A 20,888-nucleotide genomic window follows, 5' to 3' on the forward strand; every position below is an offset into this window, starting at 1 on the left:
TGGCGTTAGGAAGGGCATCCAGCTGTAGAAACTCTGCCAAATCAGACTGGAGCCTGGTGTTGCCATCCGGTTTCACCAGTCCTCAGTCAAATCGTCCAACCCATGCTAGCATGGAAAGCGGACGTTAAACGATAATGATGATATATAAGAAATAATTAAGATTCATTTGAATTAGGTACTTAAGTTGAAGCACCAAGTCAGTCCAGTATTATCAGCACAGCTCAAAGTAAGGTGAATAAAATCAAAATAAGCAACAGGATATCAAGAAGTGATGCAGTACATCCGTTTCAAGCAGCTCCATTTAATTGAACAATGCAATCATTACATCAATTTAAATGCAGGGCTATCCTCAGCTGCACAAATAAATAAATAGAATTTTAATCACCTGAACACATTAATATAATTATACTCAAACAATCACCCATTGTACCCCATGATAAAATTTCCTCTGTATTAACATCATAAGTTTTATTAGCATCTTGCCCCTTTAACTGGTGATTAATATCTTGATTTGAGGTCTTCACCTATCCAGTCTCCTTTATAGACAGTTACTTTATACTACTCTTAAAATCTTGACAATATATATGACCATACCTAGCTATGAACTGTCAACTCACTCCTGCCCTCCATTCTAAACATAAAAAGACAAATTAAAAATGAACCACCATCCTTTACAAGCTAAGACCCCAATAAACTTATATTCTGAGCTACAATAGCGACAACATGGATTTCTTCTATCTTCTTGCTCTATTAGTGTATTTGAGCATAATTATATTAATGTGTCCAACTGATTAAAATTCTATTTATTTATTTGTGCAGCTGAGGATAACCCAGCATTTATATTGATGCAATGATTGCATTGTCCAATTAAACAGAGCCACTTAAAATGGTTGTACTGCATCACTTCTTGATATCTTGTTGCTTATTTTGATTATATATATATATATATATATATATATATATATATATTAATATTTTTCAAACACTGGAAAGTTCCAAAAATATTCTATATATTTTTACTTTTTGAGCAAGCCAAATTATATAACAAAGCTATCAGAAATTTTGTTGTAGATCTATCATTGTGCTAGAGATTTTTCAGTTATTTTTACAAATACTTTTGGCAAACCTTTTACTCATCAGACACCATTATTTCAAAACACTTGAAATATTTGATATCTTCTGGACAATGAATAAGACTTTTAAAACCGTTGTCTCACCATTGAGCTGTACACCTTTGCAGCAATACCCATTCTATTAAATTTGTTGACAATTCATCTACCACTTGTATCTACTTTCTCTTTTCTTTCTTCCATTACTCTGCTGAGTTACACTCAACAGATCCTGGACTAAACACTTTTCTCAGTCTTTATTCTCCAAAGCAGTTCCTATCAAAAAAGTTTCTTCCCGATCAATGTTTGTCCACTAACCTGTAATAATTTAAGTTGAACATCATTAGCACTAACTTCACTCCACTTTACCTACAGTACTATTTTAGCTGTGCTACAGAAGTATTTTCATATCTGCTAAGGCTCTAGGATGACTAACAAAGAAAAAAAATTCCAGGCAGTTCATTAATATGTTTATGATCCATATTGTTGAATATTTGATTTAAGAAACAAAAATTTTTTCACCCAGTCAAGTTATCTCAATTCTTTTCATTAAAATATTGATTGAGACCAGGTATAATGTTACTTAAATATTATAATGGAAATGAAATAAAATGCAGTGAAAAATATGTAATGAAAAGATTAAAGCATAATAATTTAATTTTAATTAATTCTTAAGTAAGCAGAACAATTGAAAATAACAACATATTTAAAATAACATGTAAAAACCCCAAATTCATATTTGTAATTTTTTTTTATTTTTAATCGTTTTTCTTTGAACAATTGTTAAAAGTAAAAGGAACATTTCCACTTGAAAGCGAAAGGTTTATATATATATCTTTATAACATACAACTAACATTTTAACACATTAACAACTTTCATAAAAATTGAAGTACAGAAAAATAAAATTAATAAAAAAAAGAAACGGGAGAAATTTGAGAGAAAATAGTGACAAGGGTCAGGGAAAGTAAAGCAATTTGAAGAAAGAGAAATGGAAATTTTGATAAACAAAACAAATAAATAGTATTTTAGAATTTGTTCATATCACATCTACTATAAAGATAGAAGTTACTGAATACAGAATGAGAGGAAACAAAAGAAAGATAATTAAGATGTGAGAGCAGAAAGAAGAAAAATGAGAAAAGAGGTAGGGATAAGAAAGAGAGAGAAAAACAACAAATTGTTTATATGGGAGCTGAAATAAATGAATCCATTGGATAGAAGTTACAGAAGACAGAATTAGTTTGAAACGTTTTTTTTTTTTTTAACACCCTACATAATAATTTAATAAAATTCCTTTTCTTCTTTTCCTTCTTCCACAAAACGATATAATGTCAAAGCAAGAAGTTGTTCTGATGCCAGATTGATTAACATTGTCAAAATCACAGTTGTGGTGCCAAGCCTGTAGCTTTGCCATAGCTGATCCAGTTAATAAGATACAATCAGAAAAATTTAGATGGAAGAAAATCAGTTTTTACAGAGTCCTGAAAGAACATAAAAGAAAATTGGCTTGTCCATGTTCCTTAGTTATAATCTGTGAATTCTTGAATATCTGATCACCTTTAACTGTTTTTAGCGGTTATATTCTCTTGCTGCTCTTTATGTGATGAGAACTGGCTGGAATGTGTGTTATTGCTTTCAAGTGTTAACTATGATGGTGGTGGTGGTAGTGATAATGATGAGGATGAAAATAACAATGATATTAGTGGCTCTCGTTGCTGAAGTGGTCGTGAGAATAGTATTAGTTATAATTAATCAGAGTCAATCCTGAAATGAAAACAACAGCACACAGTTTAACCAAAGTAGAAAAATAAGACTGGGTAATAAATTAGGAGGAAGATATTAACAGAAAGAAATATAAATGTAGGGAACACAGAATATTATTTGTACAAAACATGCCACTGTACAGGCATCAGCAGAACACACAAGCAAGCAACATAAAATTTGTATGTGAGGACTATTTGTATGTGTGGGGGAGGCTAATACTAAAGCTTATGAAAGTTGATTAGCTGCTAAACTAAGATAGCATGTCACTAAATTTAAGAGAGTTTGTTATATTCTTAATGATGTTACCCTTCAACAATAAATCTATCATCCAGCATGGAAGATTCCTAAATAATTGCAATTTTTTTTGAAATTCCTGCTTAAATTTTAGATGAACCATCCCACAAAATACACTATTAAAAGATATTATTTATTGAAACTTAATCCTTTAGTTAGGTCACTACTTATGGTATTGGTTATTTTCAAACATCAAATCACCAATAGGATGTCTTGATAGATATTATTCTTAAGTGAGGCAGATTAAGACAAGCTGGTACTTTATTAGAACACAAAACAATTCTTGTAACATTTTCAAACCATAATCAATAGTCCAATTATCAAATGTTCTAATCATTCAACAAAGTAATAAGTAAGGTCCAAAGAAACTAGTAATTGTACAGATTTTGTAACCTGTACAATACTGTGCAGGTTACAAAGCATAAACTACCTATCACGAAGTAGGTTATATGATATCCCATGGAATTGGAGATCTTTCTATATAAAAACAATTACTGCAGCCAAAATAAATTAATCAATAAAAAAAAAATGAAAAACTAAAATCTTACTATCTATGCTAACATAAATAATTATGAAAAAAAAAAACGTTTTTTAATAGGTAGAATTTAACAAATGTTTATATAAATATTATTATAGAACTAGATAAAGAGTGAACCTATGACATGCATATCAGCAGAGACATGCAGCAGGTTTTTAGATAACTAGTTTCCTTAATAATATATGTTATAAAAAGTTCACTAAATTATACAAAGAATTTTAAAAATTTTAAATAGCAGTCCTTAAAAAAAAATTCACATTAGATGGGGTGTGGGTAGATATCTAATGACACTATTCTTAAATTAGAACCCATAAATTGAAAAGTTGCAACTCATCGTAGGCTGCTAACACAATATGACAAGCATATGACTTTAGCTCTTCTTTTCCTTCAAATCTTTCATTCTTATTTTCTAAATCTAATCATTATGACATGAACAATTAATAAAATAAATACTAAAAAAATTAAATTATCACAAAAGTGAAGTGGACGAAATTTTCAGATTAGTGGGCAGAACAAATTATGAGTTAGATAAGATTGATAAACTTCTTTGTATATTGTGTGATGAGGCAGCTGTGAGTAGAACTAGGAATGTAAAAAGCATTTTCACACCCAACACCAGTTACTCTTAAAAAAAAAACTATTGAAGACCACAAAGCACATATATCCCGACAGCTAAAGTGGAAACAACAGAATTTATTTAAGTTCTCAACAAGAATTTATCATTTACAAGCTGCAAGTTTTAGTATTTCATATATTATTGTTGATAATGGAAAATCACTAAGTGATGGTGGCAATTTTTAATGAGGCTTCTGTTAAAAATGCCCCATTTTTATCTAATGGCTTTCATAATAAGAACACCATTATAAGTATGTGAGTTAGAAATGATGTTAAAAACAAAGTTAAGAAAACAAGTGTTAACATAGAAAATAAAGTTCAAAAACAATTAAATACCTACAGTTATTTTCTATTTGTCTTGATGAGACCACTGACATTATGTCATCAACTTGACTTGCTATTATTGTACAATATTTTCTCCTATTCATTAAGACTTGATTAAGTTATAGTTTGCATCAGGAAAATGCACAAGTGATGGTGTTGTTAATATGTTTCATGAAAAACAAATAGCTTTGGTTACATCTGATGATATCCCTAATACAGTAGGTTGAAAACTGGTATTGTAGGGCAATTTACAAAGTTTGTTGGTCATTTCCTTATTTATTTTCAGTGTATTATACATCTGGAAGCATTGTGTGCAGGAAGTAAGCTTTAAAGATTTTCGTAATGTGATTGATGAGGTGTGACAAAAATAGCCAATTTGACAACAACCAGGATTTTAAATAAACAAGAATATAATTTACCTTTAAATGAAGTTGATTCAGTTTAATAATGTGCAATAATGTATGATAGTTCAGGCATAATCAAATACTTAAATGATTTGTTGAATGTTTAAGTAAAATAAGACTATTGTTATTTAAAACAAAAACATGGAGCATGATTTTCCTCAGTTAAATGATTTTGCTTGACTCAGTAAACTTAGTTTTTTCATGGATTTATTTATTGCATTTGAATGAATTTAAAATTAAACTTCCAAGTTTTAGGAAATCAGTTGATGTGCTGTTTGGCTTGATTAAGAGTTTTGAGAGAAAACTCAACATATTACAACATGAATCAGATAATAAAAGTTTTAAGTTCTTTGCAAGGGCAAAGAAAGTTTTTGAAGAAACTAGTTATAAAAATTTTGAACAATATGCAAAACAGTTTAAAGAAGTTCAAAAGGTTGTGACTGAACAGATCTCTTCTAGATTTGTGCAGCTCAGAGAATTAGGAAAAATAAAATATTTATAAAATATTTTGATGCCACAGATTTCATGGATCTGAAGTTAGCTCTATTTGACTTGGACGTTTTCATTCTGTATAAAAACAACTACTCAAAAATAAAATTTTTGTGTATTAACATAAAATCAACAACTGGGAAATAAAACTTCTAACAGGCAGACTTTAACTTATAAATATTTATCAAAAGTTTGCCATCACTAAACAAGTGTATATTTTGAAAACACACACACATATATATATATATATATATGTATATATATATATATATATATACACATACGTATATATATATATATGCACATACACACATATATATATATACGCATATATACACACGCACACACATATATATATATGTATATAAAGTGAGAGGGGGAGGAAGAGATAGAGGAGAGGAGAGAGAGAGAGAGAAAGAGACCATTGCTACTATTGTTTTTCTCTCAGAAAGTCAAAATTTCAGTTCACAGTTAGGAAAGACAAAACATCCCAGTTTTCTATTTCTCTCTTCTCCCAAAATCTCTGATTCATTTTTAACAAATTTAAACTTATTTCTCCCAAATGCATTTGCCAAAATCAAAATATTTGCAGAGTTTGAGTTACATACAGCCATGTTTGAAACAATATGTTATCTGCTAGTGTTCTTTATATACATTACCATGGCATAGAATTGAAACAACATATTTGCATACTTGCAAATGGGTATGACTATAAACTGCACCTCTTGGCCAGTATTGTTTTCAGGCCAGCTCTGACTCAGAGTAACAGCACCTGTTGAGATCCCAGCCGTATATATTTATGTATAACTGGGATCCCAGCACATACTACATATATACATATATGCAAGTTTAAAATGATTAACAATATAATTAATAATGCAGTTGAGGAAGTATAGATGTGAAGATAACCTGAAACTTTTCTTTCTCTCTCTCTCTCTCACACACACACACACACATACACATGCCGAGTTCAATAAATACCCCTGAAGACTTTGTTTATATACTACATATATCAGGGGCATGTCAGCTGCATAGAATTGATCATTCACCAAACTATGTCCAGGGAAAGATTTGAATTGGACATTGCACGCTCACAAAACAGTCATTATTTTTCACCTGTGGTTAACACTCATAGCAATAAGTTCCTGTTTTGTGGCAACTAGCAAAAGCTTGGAGAACTGGGCCAATTGAATGTTAAGGACCTTGGCTGTAGAAACTGCACAATGCTAGTAACAGTATATGAATACCAACAGCATATAACTCCATAGTCATGTACAAATGCATGTGCACACACACACACACACACACACACACACACACACACACACACACACACACACACACACACATCTATCTTCTATATTTTGAAATAGATTATAAATATAATATGTATGCATATATGTTATTAATCCCTTAATTACTCATTTACTAATTTATTTGAACAAAATTTAACCTTTAAATTTTCCACATTAGAGATCTAAAATTAAAATATTACTTTATTGAAGACCGTTGAGTGCAATCACTTAATTTTCTCATACAAGCAGTAACTTTTAGTTTTTCGCTAATAATTTCTTCTGATACAGATCCTGGTATGTTGCCAAATACAGAGGAATGAAATAAACAAGGGTGGTAGAGATGTGCAATTAATTATTTTTATGAGATATAAATAAAAGATATTTTCGATTCAAGCCCCTCTTCATGCCAAATATTATAGATTTGTGATGTTTAATCAGTATTATTAAATGATAGCTTCGATTAGGAGGATATTATCTCTATGAAGAAAAATGGCAATGCATAATGAGTTTGATTCTATGTAATGTTAAAATATTTCCTTGTTTCCATTTCCATATAGGTGCAGGTGTGGCTGTGTGGTTAAAAAGTTTGCTTCCCAACCATATGGTTTTAGGTTCAGTCCTATTGTATGGCACTTTGGACAAGTATCTTCTACTATAGTCCCAAGCCAACCACAGCTTTGTACACGGATTTGATAGATGGAAACTGTGAAGAAGCCTGTTGCATGTGTGTGTGTGTGTGTGTTTGTGTCTCCTTGTCTTGACGTTGCTTAATGCCTGGCCATGGGGAAATATTAGCTTGCTTGGAAACATGTGAGGGTTAGTGGCAGGAAGGGTATCTAGCTGTAGAAAATCTACCTCAAAAAACTCCATCTGGCCCAAGCAAGTATGGAAAAGAAGGCATTAAAATGATGGCGATGATTTAATAATCTAACTTTATGAATAGAGATGCATTTAGTTACACAATTATTGCTGTTAACATATGCAACTACTGGGTTTTTTTAATGATTCTTCAGATAGTAAAGGTGAGGGGTGGAGATGAGCAATAAGTTTGTTGCCTACCAAGTTTACAACCCATTTCTGTTTCCCAAATGAAGATTTACATCCCTTAAAAGCAAATACATAAAAATTATACAACCTCATTTTCCATCTACAGTGTCATACTTAATTTTATATACACACAGTTGGTAAACCTATTCTTGTGCTATTTATCCTGAAGTAACATTTCTTATGGATATGCTGAGTTAAAACACAATAAATAACAGAGAGACATGAAAATTTGTCTTAACAGTGGCCAGAGAGAATGTGAGATGAATTTTAGCCTTTTCAGTGTTGTGTAGCCAGCCATATAAAGATAATTTCATATGTGAGTTTATTTATTAATAATATTTTAAAGAAAATGGAAATCTTAAGCACAGAATAACAGTGAAAGTAGCTTAGAAGATTGAGCAAATACTCTTAGAAGACAGGAAAAAGTGGCCAGCAAGCCACTACAGAAAATTGAACCCTGTACCTCTCAAATTCCAGCTTTCTAATCACTTTTTTCCATCTTCTAAGAGTATTTATCTGATCTTCTAAGCTGTTTTCACAGCTATTCCGCATTTGAGATTTCCTTTATTTTCTGTAATATACCAACTCATTCAGCACTTCAAAGTTTGTTTTTTTACAAAAATACCTTAAAATTTCACTTGAAAAATAATATGTTTAAACATTGTAGATATGTGATCAGTTTTATCTTAATTTGTGGAAAGCGACTTGTGTTAAAACACATTTAAGAACAAATCACTTTGTTTCAGTTTGTTGGTAATTAACATATTTAATCTCTAACTGGTAATTTATTGGTTACTAATATATTTACATTTAATTTTCATTTCCTATGCAATTGAATGAACAGTCTAATATATTTGGCAAATGCCCATAATGCAATTTACAGATAAGGTCAGAATAATACAGAAATATGTGAGGAGTTGTCTCTTGTACACACACTATAAAAATGAAAATAAAATTAGTCATTGACTAAACAATTTATTTTTCTCACTGCATATTTATTTCTAGTAGGATTTTTTAATGTTCTATCTATTAAAAATGTTAACATTGAGTTAGAGTTAAAATTTCTAACACATGAAGTATGTTTAACATATATTTCTGCTACTATTTATACTTTTTATAATGTGTTATCATTTATGATAATGTTAATATTTATAATGATATTATTTATTTTGCCTCTGTTGAAAGACTGAGGATGGCAGAACCAATAAAACACTGGACAAAATTCCTTGCATTATTTAACATCCTTTCATGTTCCATATTCAAATCCTGCTGTGAGTGAATCTACTTTTTAACTTAATCAATACAGAATCACTTTTAGCAATTGGTTCTTCTTTGTTGTATCTTTCTTATATGAAATGGTGGTGTATTGCACAAGTTTTAGAGAAAATAGCTTTTCTAAATTCTCCAACATCATATAAAATAGTAAAAATTTCAACAATACACTTTCAGGAGTTCTTACACAGTCATAACATTCATACTTATTGACAGATATATATATATATATACATACAACTCTACAATCAAAAAATATATATCTATATGAGAACTATTAACACACTGACTAAAGTTGATAAATTGATTATCTGCTATGAACTGTCAACTAATGTATGGTAATTCTAATGACTGTGCTCAGAACACCAACAGAAAATATGACTACGGGCAATTTGCTGACCAATATGATAGAGTACATACGTTGAAAGCTACATAGATCCATTCATGTGAAAGTTATTTTTAGTTAACTTTGAGTGGATAATTGACTAGGAATATGAAACTCAAGGATGAAAATTACATTTGACATTCATGAGTCAATTTTTGTGAGAGTAAAAGCTAAAGTAGAGAAATAAACAGTGGTGGTGGCAAGGATATTGTCACACTGATGATGGAAGTGCTGCCCAAAAGGTGTTCAGAGGATGACACATTCTCTTATTCTTTTACTTGTTTCAGTCATAAAACGGTGGCCATGCTGGGGTACTGCCTTGAAGAATCGAAGAATTCTAGTTGAAGGAATCTTCCCCATACTTTTTTTTTTTTAAGTCTGGTACTTGTTTTATCATCTTTTTGGCTGAACTGCAAAGTTATGAGGAACATAAACACACTGACACTGATTGTCAAGTGGTGTGTGTGTGTGTGTGCATGTGTGTGTGTGTGGGGGAACAAACACAGACACAAAGACATGTGAGCATGCACATACACACACATATATGGTGGGATTCTTTTAGTTTCCATCTATAAAATCGACTCACCAGAGGCTATAATAAAAGATACTTGCCCAGTGTGCCACACAATGGGACAGAACCTGAAACCATGTGGCTGGGAAGCAAACCTCTTACCACACAACCTCTATTTTCTTCTTAAATATAAGAATATTAATACAAGTACTTCTATATCACAATTATTGTAACCTTCAACTCTTAATAAAAAAGAAAATTCCAGAAAAACTATAAATGTCGTTTTTAAAAAATCCTTTATGAGAAAATATTATCAGTTTTATTACACACTCCTCATGCTGAGGACACATGCATGAAGCACACTGAACAGAATACTCTACAATACCTAGATTAGCACCTAACTGTTATGAGTTGAAATTCCACTTAAGTTCATTTTGATTTTTTTTCCTTCAAAGATTTTAAACTAAGCTTAATAAAATATATTATCAATATCTATTTTGGTTATTTTTCAGCCAAAATAAATCGTTATTAGTTCCTATTTTTACATACAAGATGTGAAAGATAGATCAAGATTTGTATTTCTTATGTTCCAAATAATAAAAAAAATGTATAATATCTTTTGGAAAATATGCATACAAATATTCAAGATTAATGACTACTGCACTATTGTTATTCTCAAGAACTTGTCTCTGTATATACACATTAGTAATATACACATTGGTAACCAGCCAAGATCTTTTTCAGAAGCAACAGTGGATCATAGCTATCCTAATTCCAGAATGCACCATGGCAAAAAAAGAAGTAATGAAATGGATACAAACTATCTTGTCTGCTTATTAATAAAAGGAGTTAGGGAGGTGACCATGCAAAAAGATTTACATATATTTTGGATGGGGTGTTGATATGCGTCAGTTTGAGAACCACTATTATGGTGGATTTATTTTGTTTCTATTCTTTACTGGTCCTTTTGTGGCACAAAGCAAAGCAGACCTTGCCGTCCACTCAAGAAAACACATAGTAAATGATCCACAAGCACTCAGGCAAACTGAGTCTTTGAACTTGTTCCATTTGCCAAAAAGGCTTGCAAAGCACCAGCAGGCCTCAAGAGAGACATTCATGTCCATAGAATATGATTACCACTTTATTTTACTGAACCCTCATTTGTTGTTCACAATGAGAGAATCCCCCCACACACACACACACACATAGCAATGAAGCTACATGTGTGTTGATGGCGATTTCTTTTCCTTCTTTGAACTTTTCCTTTTCACCTTTCTGACGAAGAGCTATGCTCAAAACATCAAATTCTCTCCCTTCAACAAGCATCAAGCTAATACATTTCTTATGCATGTCCTTGTTGTCTGTTCTTATTCGTTTATTTGAATTGATTATATAACTATATATACATTAGTTAAATTTGAACTAAGAAATGTTCTGTTTACAATGTTAACATTTCAATTTGTACAGCAAATGAATTAACTAAATTGTTGTTTTAATAAATTCATTTGCTTTACACACTGGAATAATATTGTAAATTATAACAAAAGTTCGCTCATTCATTTACATAAATAACTTATTGTAATATTAACTAAAACGATTTTATAAATAAAGGGACATAACTCGCACATTGAATACAAAATAACAGTTCAGGGAACATCAAAGCTGAGTGATACTCTATGCTAGTTCAATGACCATATAGTTGCTCATGTTACCACTGTCTACATTCTATTGAAGTTGTCTCTCTTGCCTTTTATGATCAGAATTGATCAGTTAAGTATAGTGACAACTCAGCAGTAGTAGGTTATTTTTAGAGGAACAAATAGAATATAAGAGAATGAGATATATATCTTCCAAAGGTATTACATGACTGAGATGATGTGCTGAAACAAGAGATGCAGCACGAAGTTTTGTCAATGAACAGGTGACGGTTTCAAAACGACGAAAATATTTTGATACAAATTAAATTTAAATGTTGAAGTGAATCTAAAGGCTTTTTGTGTTCTTACAATGGCTTACAAACATCTTCCATGCTGCAACATGAAGAATATGAAATGGAATTGCTTCAGAATATGAAATGTGAGACTTTGATTCAAGAACAAACCACTGTACATACAGGGTTCAAAATGATTAAACATTATAGGTGCAAGGAGAAGCAGAAGAAAGCCTAGAATAAATTAATAGATTAATAAATTAATCAAGTTCTTTGGCCAGAATTTAGGTTTGAAAATGGCCTAGATGAGTAAAGCAATATAGAAATTTTAATTTTATATAACTTAATTTTAAAAAACAATTATTTTCTAATGTATTGTTAGGATAAACATAAACTGTAGTATTATTTACATTATTTTCAATTGACGAATATTTGTCCTCATCTTGTTTGTTGTTAACACAACTTTTCGGCTGATATACCCTCCAAGCCTTCATCAGGTGTCTTGGAGAAATTTTGAACCTGGGTTCTCATTCCTAAGGTATTCTTCAATGTTGTTCTTATTAATATTATTATTCAGGTCACTGCCTGGAATCAAACTCAGAATCTTGAGGTTGGTAGCCTGCGCTCTTAACCACTATGCCATATGCCCATGGGCATATGGCACAGTGGTTAAGAGCATGGGCTACTAACACCAAGATTACGAGTTTGATTCCAGGCAGTGACCTGAATAATAATAATAATAGTAATAATAATAATAATAATAATAATAATAATAATAATAATAATAATGATAATAATACCAACAACAACAACATCGAAAAATACCTTAGGAATGAGAACCCAGGTTCGAAATTTCCCCAAGACACCTGATGAAGGCTGGAGGGTGTATCAGCCGAAATGTTGTGTTATCAACAAACAAGATGAGGACAAATATCCGTCAATTGTAAATAATGTACATAATTCTTCATGTCTTAAATATAGATCTGTATAAACTGCAGTACTTGAGAAGCTTCAAGTCAACATTACAAGACCAGACCCACAGTAAAAAAAAAGTTATCAAATGCCCAAGAATATAGAAGTGCACGACAGACAACCAAGATATGTTGATGTAATGGTGAAAGTAATGTTCTGAGCCATGATATCATGACTTATTACATTATGTTAGAAAAGTGAAAAGGAATATTCATTTGTGTAATGATCAATCCTGAACTAGAAAACAGATGAGACAACTCCAAAATTTTGATTAGAGTAATTAAAAATAGAACATAGGTAATGGATTCCTGGCATTCCTAACCTTTCTATGCAGATACAAGGTTGGTCAATTTGGGTCAAACATCAGCATTTGATCAGTATCCTACTCCTTTCCTTCCTTTTCAGTTTTTATTTTTTTTATTGTGGGGTGTATTGTGATAAGATTTAAAGCTTAAAATACGAAGAACCATTTCTAAGTTAATTCTTTTAGGAAGACTTGGTTGTTACATTGTAAAAGCTCCCACCTTGGCTCAAACCAAAGTATGCTGATAGAGAAAAACGATATAAGAAAAAAAAGCTTTAAAACAATATAGCTATTCAACTATTTTTTTTCAGATGAGGTGAGTAAAAAAGTGAAAAGATGACATATGTATGATGAAAGTTACTTGAAAAGTCAAGGGGTCATTGATAAAAAAAAAAAAGTTTGCATAATGGAATTTTAGAATGTTACAGACAGATTAAATTTAAATGGGGCTCAAGGGAAATTTAATTCATCAAATGATAGGGTTACAAGTAGAAATTTTTTCAGCTCATTAATTATAATGAAGGAAAGTTCTGAGGCTGTCATTGCACCATGAAATTATATTTGCAGGCTTTCAAACATACAAACACATACCCACGCACATATGCACACATAGACAAATATGTATGTATGTATGTATGTATGTATGTATGTATGTATATATGTTACTTGAATATGAATATATAATACAAAGTATATTATATTTTTGGCATCCGTCACTCTCAAAGGACGATGGAACTATTCCACTGATGTCTACTTTGAGTGCAGGCCTGGGTAGGGTGGTGTGGATAACCAGTTATTGATCACACAACAGTTTTCTATACTCTACAACACTGGTATGGCACAAAGAAAATGGAACTTAGAACCAGAGTTGGCACAGAAACTGCCATAATGACTCCAGTTCCAGATTCAACCTCATGGTTTACTCTTTTGTAATGGTAATAGTGTTTGAGTACGGCTGTTATGTGGCAGACTTTTGAAACCAGAGATGACTTTCTTTTAACTGGACTAGTGATCCAAATTTATTAACCATACCTACCCAAAGAAGTATATAAACATCATGAATTAGCACACACAGACGCATGTGCATTGCGTCTATGTACATATGCATGTGAGTACGTTTGTGTGTGTGTGTGTGTGCATGTGTGTGTATGTGTGTGTGTGTATGTGTGCATGCATGCACTCATCCACACACCCACACATGCATACACATTCACAGAACAACATCACAAACTACTATTTGATAAACATTTTTTTCTGTAATGAGTTAGAGTCTCCTAAAACTTATTAACAAGTTTTTAATAATTAATTAAAAGTCCTTTTCTGAAATCATAAAAATAGCATCTAAGCTATTGTGAGGTGAGCAGAGGTTAGTGTCATCAAATATTGTATTACTGAACATCTGTTGTCACTACTGTTATATTGTTTATTGAGTTGTCCAATTAAGCTTGTTTTATTTCAGTAATATGGAAGGAAATAACTTAACAAGAGTTTCGGAGCAACCTACTGTTTCTCACCAAATATATGTCACGCTCCAGATAGATCCATTATCATACTGAGCATTGAGTTATATAAAAATAGTTGGAAATAGAGAAGGTCTTTCTACAGAGTCACTCAACTTGCTTCTCAGACCAACCAGACCAACCAGAGTCTTGTGATTAGATTTAGTAGACAGAAATTGAGAGAAGCCTATTGTATACATATTTATTAATATGTATGTATGTGTAAGTCAGTGAGGCGGCAGAATCATTAGAATGTCAGGCAAAATGTTTAGCAGTATTTTGTCTGCTTTTATGCTCTGAGTTCAAATTCAACTTTACTTTTCGTCCTTTTTGGGTTGATAAAACAAGTACCAGTCAATGACAAGGGTCAATGTAACTGACTTACCCCTAACCTGAAATTGCTGGTTTTGAGCCAAAATTTTAAATCAGTATGTGTGTGTGTGTGTGTGTGTGTGTGTGTGTGTGTGTGTGTGTGTGTGTGCATGCATGTATTTATGTACATATGTATGGATGTAGGCAGATAGCTATGTTGGTCGGTAAGTGTGTGCACATGTGTACCCTTGTTCTGACATCCCATGATGGTTGCAAATGAGTATCACTATCATACAAGTGAGGCTGTTGTTTGGTTTCCATCCTTCACGAATGAAAATGTCTGGTCAAGGGAAATAATACCCTGCCTACAAAAGGGTGAAGGTTTGTAACAGGAAGGGCATCCAGCCATGAAAAAAAATCTCTGCCTCAACAAATTCTGTCTGACCTATACAAACATGGAAAAAGTGGACACTAAATCAATAATGATGCGCTGATGATGACGACAATGACAACAGCGACGATGGTGGTGGTGGTGATGATATATGGATGATAAATGGATGAAATATCTATAGCCTGAAAATTGACCTAGTCAATGATATGTGTCTATCTGTGGGGTTTGTACGAATAACTATTGAAATAAAAACAAATTGGTCCTTATTTAGTGCAATTCATTCTTATATCTTTGTATTTGTTTCCCAATGGGGCACTTTGTCTAAATATCATTTCTGCCTTTTCTCATTTTTTATTTAATATTTAATACTTCAAATCCCTATCGTCACAGAAAAATGTTCATTAAAAGGTATTAAAAAACAAAAAGTATGTCAAATTACAAAGGGCAACAATGTTTGTTTCAATTTAGTACAGACATATGCATGCACACATACACATATACAAATATAGACATGCTATACACACAAGCAATAGACATATTAATTGCTAATAAGTACAGATTATTATTATTATCATCATTATTATTAAGGCGGCAAGCTGACAGAATCATTAGCACACCGGGTAAAATGCTTAGCGGGATTTTGTCTGCTGCTATGTTCTGAGTTCAAATTCTACCGAGGTCAACTTTGCCTTTCATCTTTCGGGGTTGATAAAATAAGTACCAATTGAACACTGGGATCAATGTAATCAACTTAACCCTTTCCCCAAAAATTGCTGCCCTTGTGACAAAATTTGAAACCATTATCATTATTAACATTATCATTTATGGTTTCTTTTCCCTATAGCTTTATTTCAGCTGCCCTAGTACTGGGCGTCCTCCAGAGGCCAAGAGTAGCAAGGGCACTTTTGTTTTGCTATGCATGCTAAAATTATCACCACATTTATTCCATTTTAGATGGAGAGTGCTTTCCTTAGTATATGGGCTGTACCCATCAAGGTTATCTTTTGTAGTTCACGGAGGTTGGAGTTACCAGGGAGCTGCTTAATATTCTTCTCAGCTCCCTTCTTTATCATTCCCAATGCACCAATTATTACTCTTATTATCAGAGTACTAAGCTTCCACATTTTTGTGATTTAAATTTGCAGATCTTAATAATGAAAAAGGCTTGCGTATTTCCTTGTTGAGACATTTTGATCTTGTGGGACACATATATCTATTAACAGACAAGTTCCTCTATTGCAGTCCTTGATCACAATGTCTGGTCAATTGGAGTCAATTTTTCTGTCTGTTTGTATTGGGAAGTTCCAAAGGATGGTGACGCCCTCACCGTTTACTACATCCCCTGGATGGTGCCTGTACCACTTATCATAGGATTTAATTTTGTAGTATTTACAAGCATCCCAGTGGACGTACTGCCCTAGTCTGTCATGTCTTATGAGGTACTCCTTTTCAGCGAGAACTGGGCAGCCAGAAACAACATGATCAATTGTCTCTGTGAATTTTCCACAAATTCTGCATGATCCATCTTTAAGGACATTTGCATGGTAGTTTCTGGTAGGTAAGCTCTGATCTTGCACTTGTATGAATGTGTGTTTATTATTATTGTTGTTATTAAGGCAGTGAGTTGGCAGAATCATTAGCGTGTTGCATGAAATGTTTAGCAGTATTTCACCTGTCGTTATGTTCTGAGTTCAAATTCCGCCAAGGTCGACTTTGCCTTTCATCCTTTCAGGGTTGAAAAATTAAGTACCAGTGAAACACTGGGGTTGATACAATCGACTAGTCCCTTCCGCCAAAATTTCAAGCCTTGTGCCTTTAGTAGAGAGGAGGATTATTATTACTATTATTATTGAGTGAGAGAGCAGTGCATGCCATCGAATTGACATTGGGGTAAAATATACAAAACCCAGTATACCCATCATGACTACCCGTCTGATAAGGGTACACCAGGCACATGCATCACAATAATATGTGCGCGATATGGTGATCTCATATCAAGATAAACAGTGCATGACTTTGCAGGTGGGGCCCAGTTAGAATTTTCTTCCAGTTGAGTAGCCCATCCCACTCAAAAGGTCCCTGAATAAGGGTTGTTTAAGGATATTGACTGAAACACTCATGTTTCCAAAGGTGAATTATCCAAACCCCAAATAACTCCTCTCGACACATGGCTATGATGCTCCCCCACTACTTCTGCTCATGATCAGAGATGCACATATCGTCAGCCACTAAGGGATATGCTCAACTGGTTACGGTCAAAGAAATGACAAGCAAATCTGTGGTATTGAGTAGAATATTTGCTGTAGCCCATCTTTTATACCAAGACAAAACAATGTACATGATAACACTTCCAATCAGTTAAGATGAGAAGCCATTATTATTATTATTATTATTATTATTATTATTATTATTATCATCATTATTATCATCATTATTATCATCATTATTATCATCATTATTATCATCATTATTATTATTATTATTATTATTATTATTATTATTATTATTATTATTATTATTATTAAGGCAGTGAACTAGTAGAATCATTAGCATACTGGACAAAATACTTAGTGGCATTTTATCCATCTTTATGTTCTGAGTTCAAATTCCACAAAGGTCGGCTTTACTTTTCATCCTTTGGGGGTTGATAAATTAAGTACCAGTTGAGAGTGGGGTCAATGTAATTGACTAAGCCCCTCCCTGAGAATTTCAGGCCTTGCACCTATAATAGAAAGGATTGACTGGTAGAATCAAAAGAGGGGCAGAGAAAATGATTTGAAGTATTTAATTATACTTCTTTTCATTTTGAAATTAAATCCTGTGGAGGTCAGCTTTACCTTTCCTCATTAGTGGAGGGGGGGGGGTCATCTATCAAATAAGCACCTGTCAAGTACTGTGGGGACTGAATCCAGCCCCATATTTACAAAGCAAACTTCTGAATCATTCACCTATGTCAGCATTTATTATATATGTGTGTGAGTTGGCACTCCGTCGCTTACGCCATCGAGGGTTCCAATTGATCCGATCAACGGAACAGCCTGCTCGTGAAATTAACGTGCAAGTGGCTGAGTACTCCACAGACACGTGTACCCTTAACGTGTTCTCGGGGATATTCAGCGTGACACAGTGTGACAAGGCTGACCCATTGAATTACAGGCACAACAGAAACTGGAAGTAAGAGTGAGAGAAAGTTGTGGTGGAAGAGTACAGCAGGGTTCGCCACCATCCCCTGCCGGAGCCTCGTGGAGCTTTAGGTGTTTTCGCTCAATAAACACTCACAACGCCTGGTCTGGTAATCGAAACCGCGATCCTATGACCGCGAGTCCGCTGCCCTAACCACTGGGCCATTGTGCCTCCACTATATATATATATATATATATATATATATATATATATATATATATAAGGGTGAGTGTTTTGTGTGTTAGCTACAACTCACTCATTATTGATATTCATCACATCTTCCAACCACTCCTACAACTATCCCTCACTCACACTCTCTATTACCAGTGAATATGCAACTGCCATTTATGTCTCTCTCCTATTACTCTCTGCCGTTACTGTCCCTTGTTACACTCAGCCATTACTCTTCCTTGCACTGTCACTCCCTTACTTCTCCTCTTCCACACTGTCATCCTAATCATTGTATTTCCCCACTTCATATTTTTGATTCTTTGTCTCAGATATCCTAGTTCATCTTCTGCAATTGTCTTCTTTTCTCACTTTCTCCTTTCTCGGCCATATTGCCCTGAACAGAGTCAACATAAAATAGTAGGGACCCTTTTGTCCTGCAGGGTACTAGGCAACCTTACTATTGCCTGTGTCTCAGTAAAACATCCCCGGTACATTCCATAAAGTGGTCAGTGTTAGAAGATGTATCCAGTTATAGAAATCATAGTTGAGATGTGGTTCCTCGACCTGTCTAAGAAGGCAGTAACTTGTTCAACACATGCCAGCATGGAAAGGGCATGTACGCACACACACACACACACATTTACATACAAGTGTATGTTCACTGTTACACCACACCTACACTTTGCAACCACTAAGCCCCCATCTACAAGAAGAATAAAAAATATCAATAAAGTTCTGGCAAACAAAAGAGAATAAAATTACAGTCTGACAAAGGCAAGTGAATTGAAACCTCAATGCCTCTGTTAATGTTTTCCATTTAAAAACAAGATGTAATTCTCTACTGAAATGTATTAGGTGATCCTTCCATTAACGTTTTGGCTGTGTTTATTTATAACAATACTTAAAGCAAACATTTGTATACATTGGTATATACATACATACTGCACACACACACATGCACACACATATTTGTGCACACATATATGCATATGTGTGCGCACTCAGCAATTTAAATTAATGCTTATTTAAATTGTATAAAATAAAAATGACAATCAAAAGATTAAATCAACTGAATACTGGCATACATTATTGAGAGGAGAAATGATTGAATATAATAATTTCTAATTATTACAATTAGTTATCTGGGAGCTTCTTGTATCCAAATTCTATTGAAACTATGGAGCCTTTATAATTTTCCAACAAAAGGCATTAATAATATTCCATAGAAAAGTTCAAAATTGATATTCTTTTCATTTAAATTACAGTTGTTTTTTTGTCTTTGTTCTTGTCTCTTTGTTTGTTTTTTCCTTTAGTTGATCTCGGTTGATTGGTAACATTATGATAATGAAAGTGAAGAGTAGATTTGCCAATTAAATCCTGTGGAAAGTAATTAGATAAATTACAATGAATACATGAACAATGGAAGAATCCAGTTACACTCTATCTATTACAGATAAATAATATAACTGTTTCCCCATGTAGATAAAAAAAACAAACAAACTAAGATAACTAGTTAAAGACAAAGATATTATATAAAACTTAGAGCAACTGAGATAATGATTTTTGGTAAACCAGAAAGGAAAATTTGAATTTATTCCTTATAGATGGAAGAAAAAAATAAAGAAAACATTTTCAAATCAATAATGAATGACTGAGAAATATTATGAAGTAAGAGTAGCAATTTATTGATTTCTGTTTGGAAATGGTTGTGAGCTTCCTGTTAGTATGAGATGCCGAGTTGAAGAGCAGGTTAAGTATATTACCAACATTATTTCTACTACTTGTAATCTCCTGTGAATTGTCTATGATTAAATAATGTTCCACTGATAATTTTAGCTGCATGTTATCATCATCATCATCATCATCGTTTAACGTCCGCTTTCCATGCTAGCATGGGTTGGACGATTTGACTGAGGACTGGTGAAACCGGATGGCAACACCAGGCTCCAGTCTGATTTGGCAGAGTTTCTACAGCTGGATGCCCTTCCTAACGCCAACCACTCAGAGAGTGTAGTGGGTGCTTTTACGTGTCACCCGCACGAAAACGGCCACGCTCGAAATGGTGTCTTTTATGTGCC

General features: G+C 33.0%; 1 protein-coding gene across 5 annotated transcripts in view; it reads right to left on the reverse strand.

The window, feature by feature from the left end:
* The window catches only part of LOC106883587 (N-alpha-acetyltransferase 60), a 133,985-nt gene that overhangs the window by 4,673 nt on the left and 108,424 nt on the right, over nt 1-20,888 (reverse strand). For 2 of the 5 annotated variants that reach the window (XM_014934659.2, XM_052968214.1), the window contains exons 7-8: nt 19,943-20,187; nt 1,842-2,874 (exon numbers count right to left, since the gene is read on the reverse strand). The exons of 1 other annotated variant lie outside the window; for it this stretch is intronic. In XM_014934659.2, coding sequence (XP_014790145.1) covers nt 20,065-20,187 — 123 coding nt within the window. In that variant the 3' untranslated portion in view covers nt 1,842-2,874; nt 19,943-20,064. Of the gene's footprint in view, nt 1-1,841; nt 2,875-19,942; nt 20,188-20,888 lie in introns of those variants that run through there. 2 more of the 5 variants (XM_014934662.2, XM_014934661.2) reach the window with 1 other exon arrangement.

The sequence above is a fragment of the Octopus bimaculoides genome, chromosome 5, assembly GCF_001194135.2.
Source record: "Octopus bimaculoides isolate UCB-OBI-ISO-001 chromosome 5, ASM119413v2, whole genome shotgun sequence".
Classification (NCBI taxonomy): domain Eukaryota; kingdom Metazoa; phylum Mollusca; class Cephalopoda; order Octopoda; family Octopodidae; genus Octopus; species Octopus bimaculoides.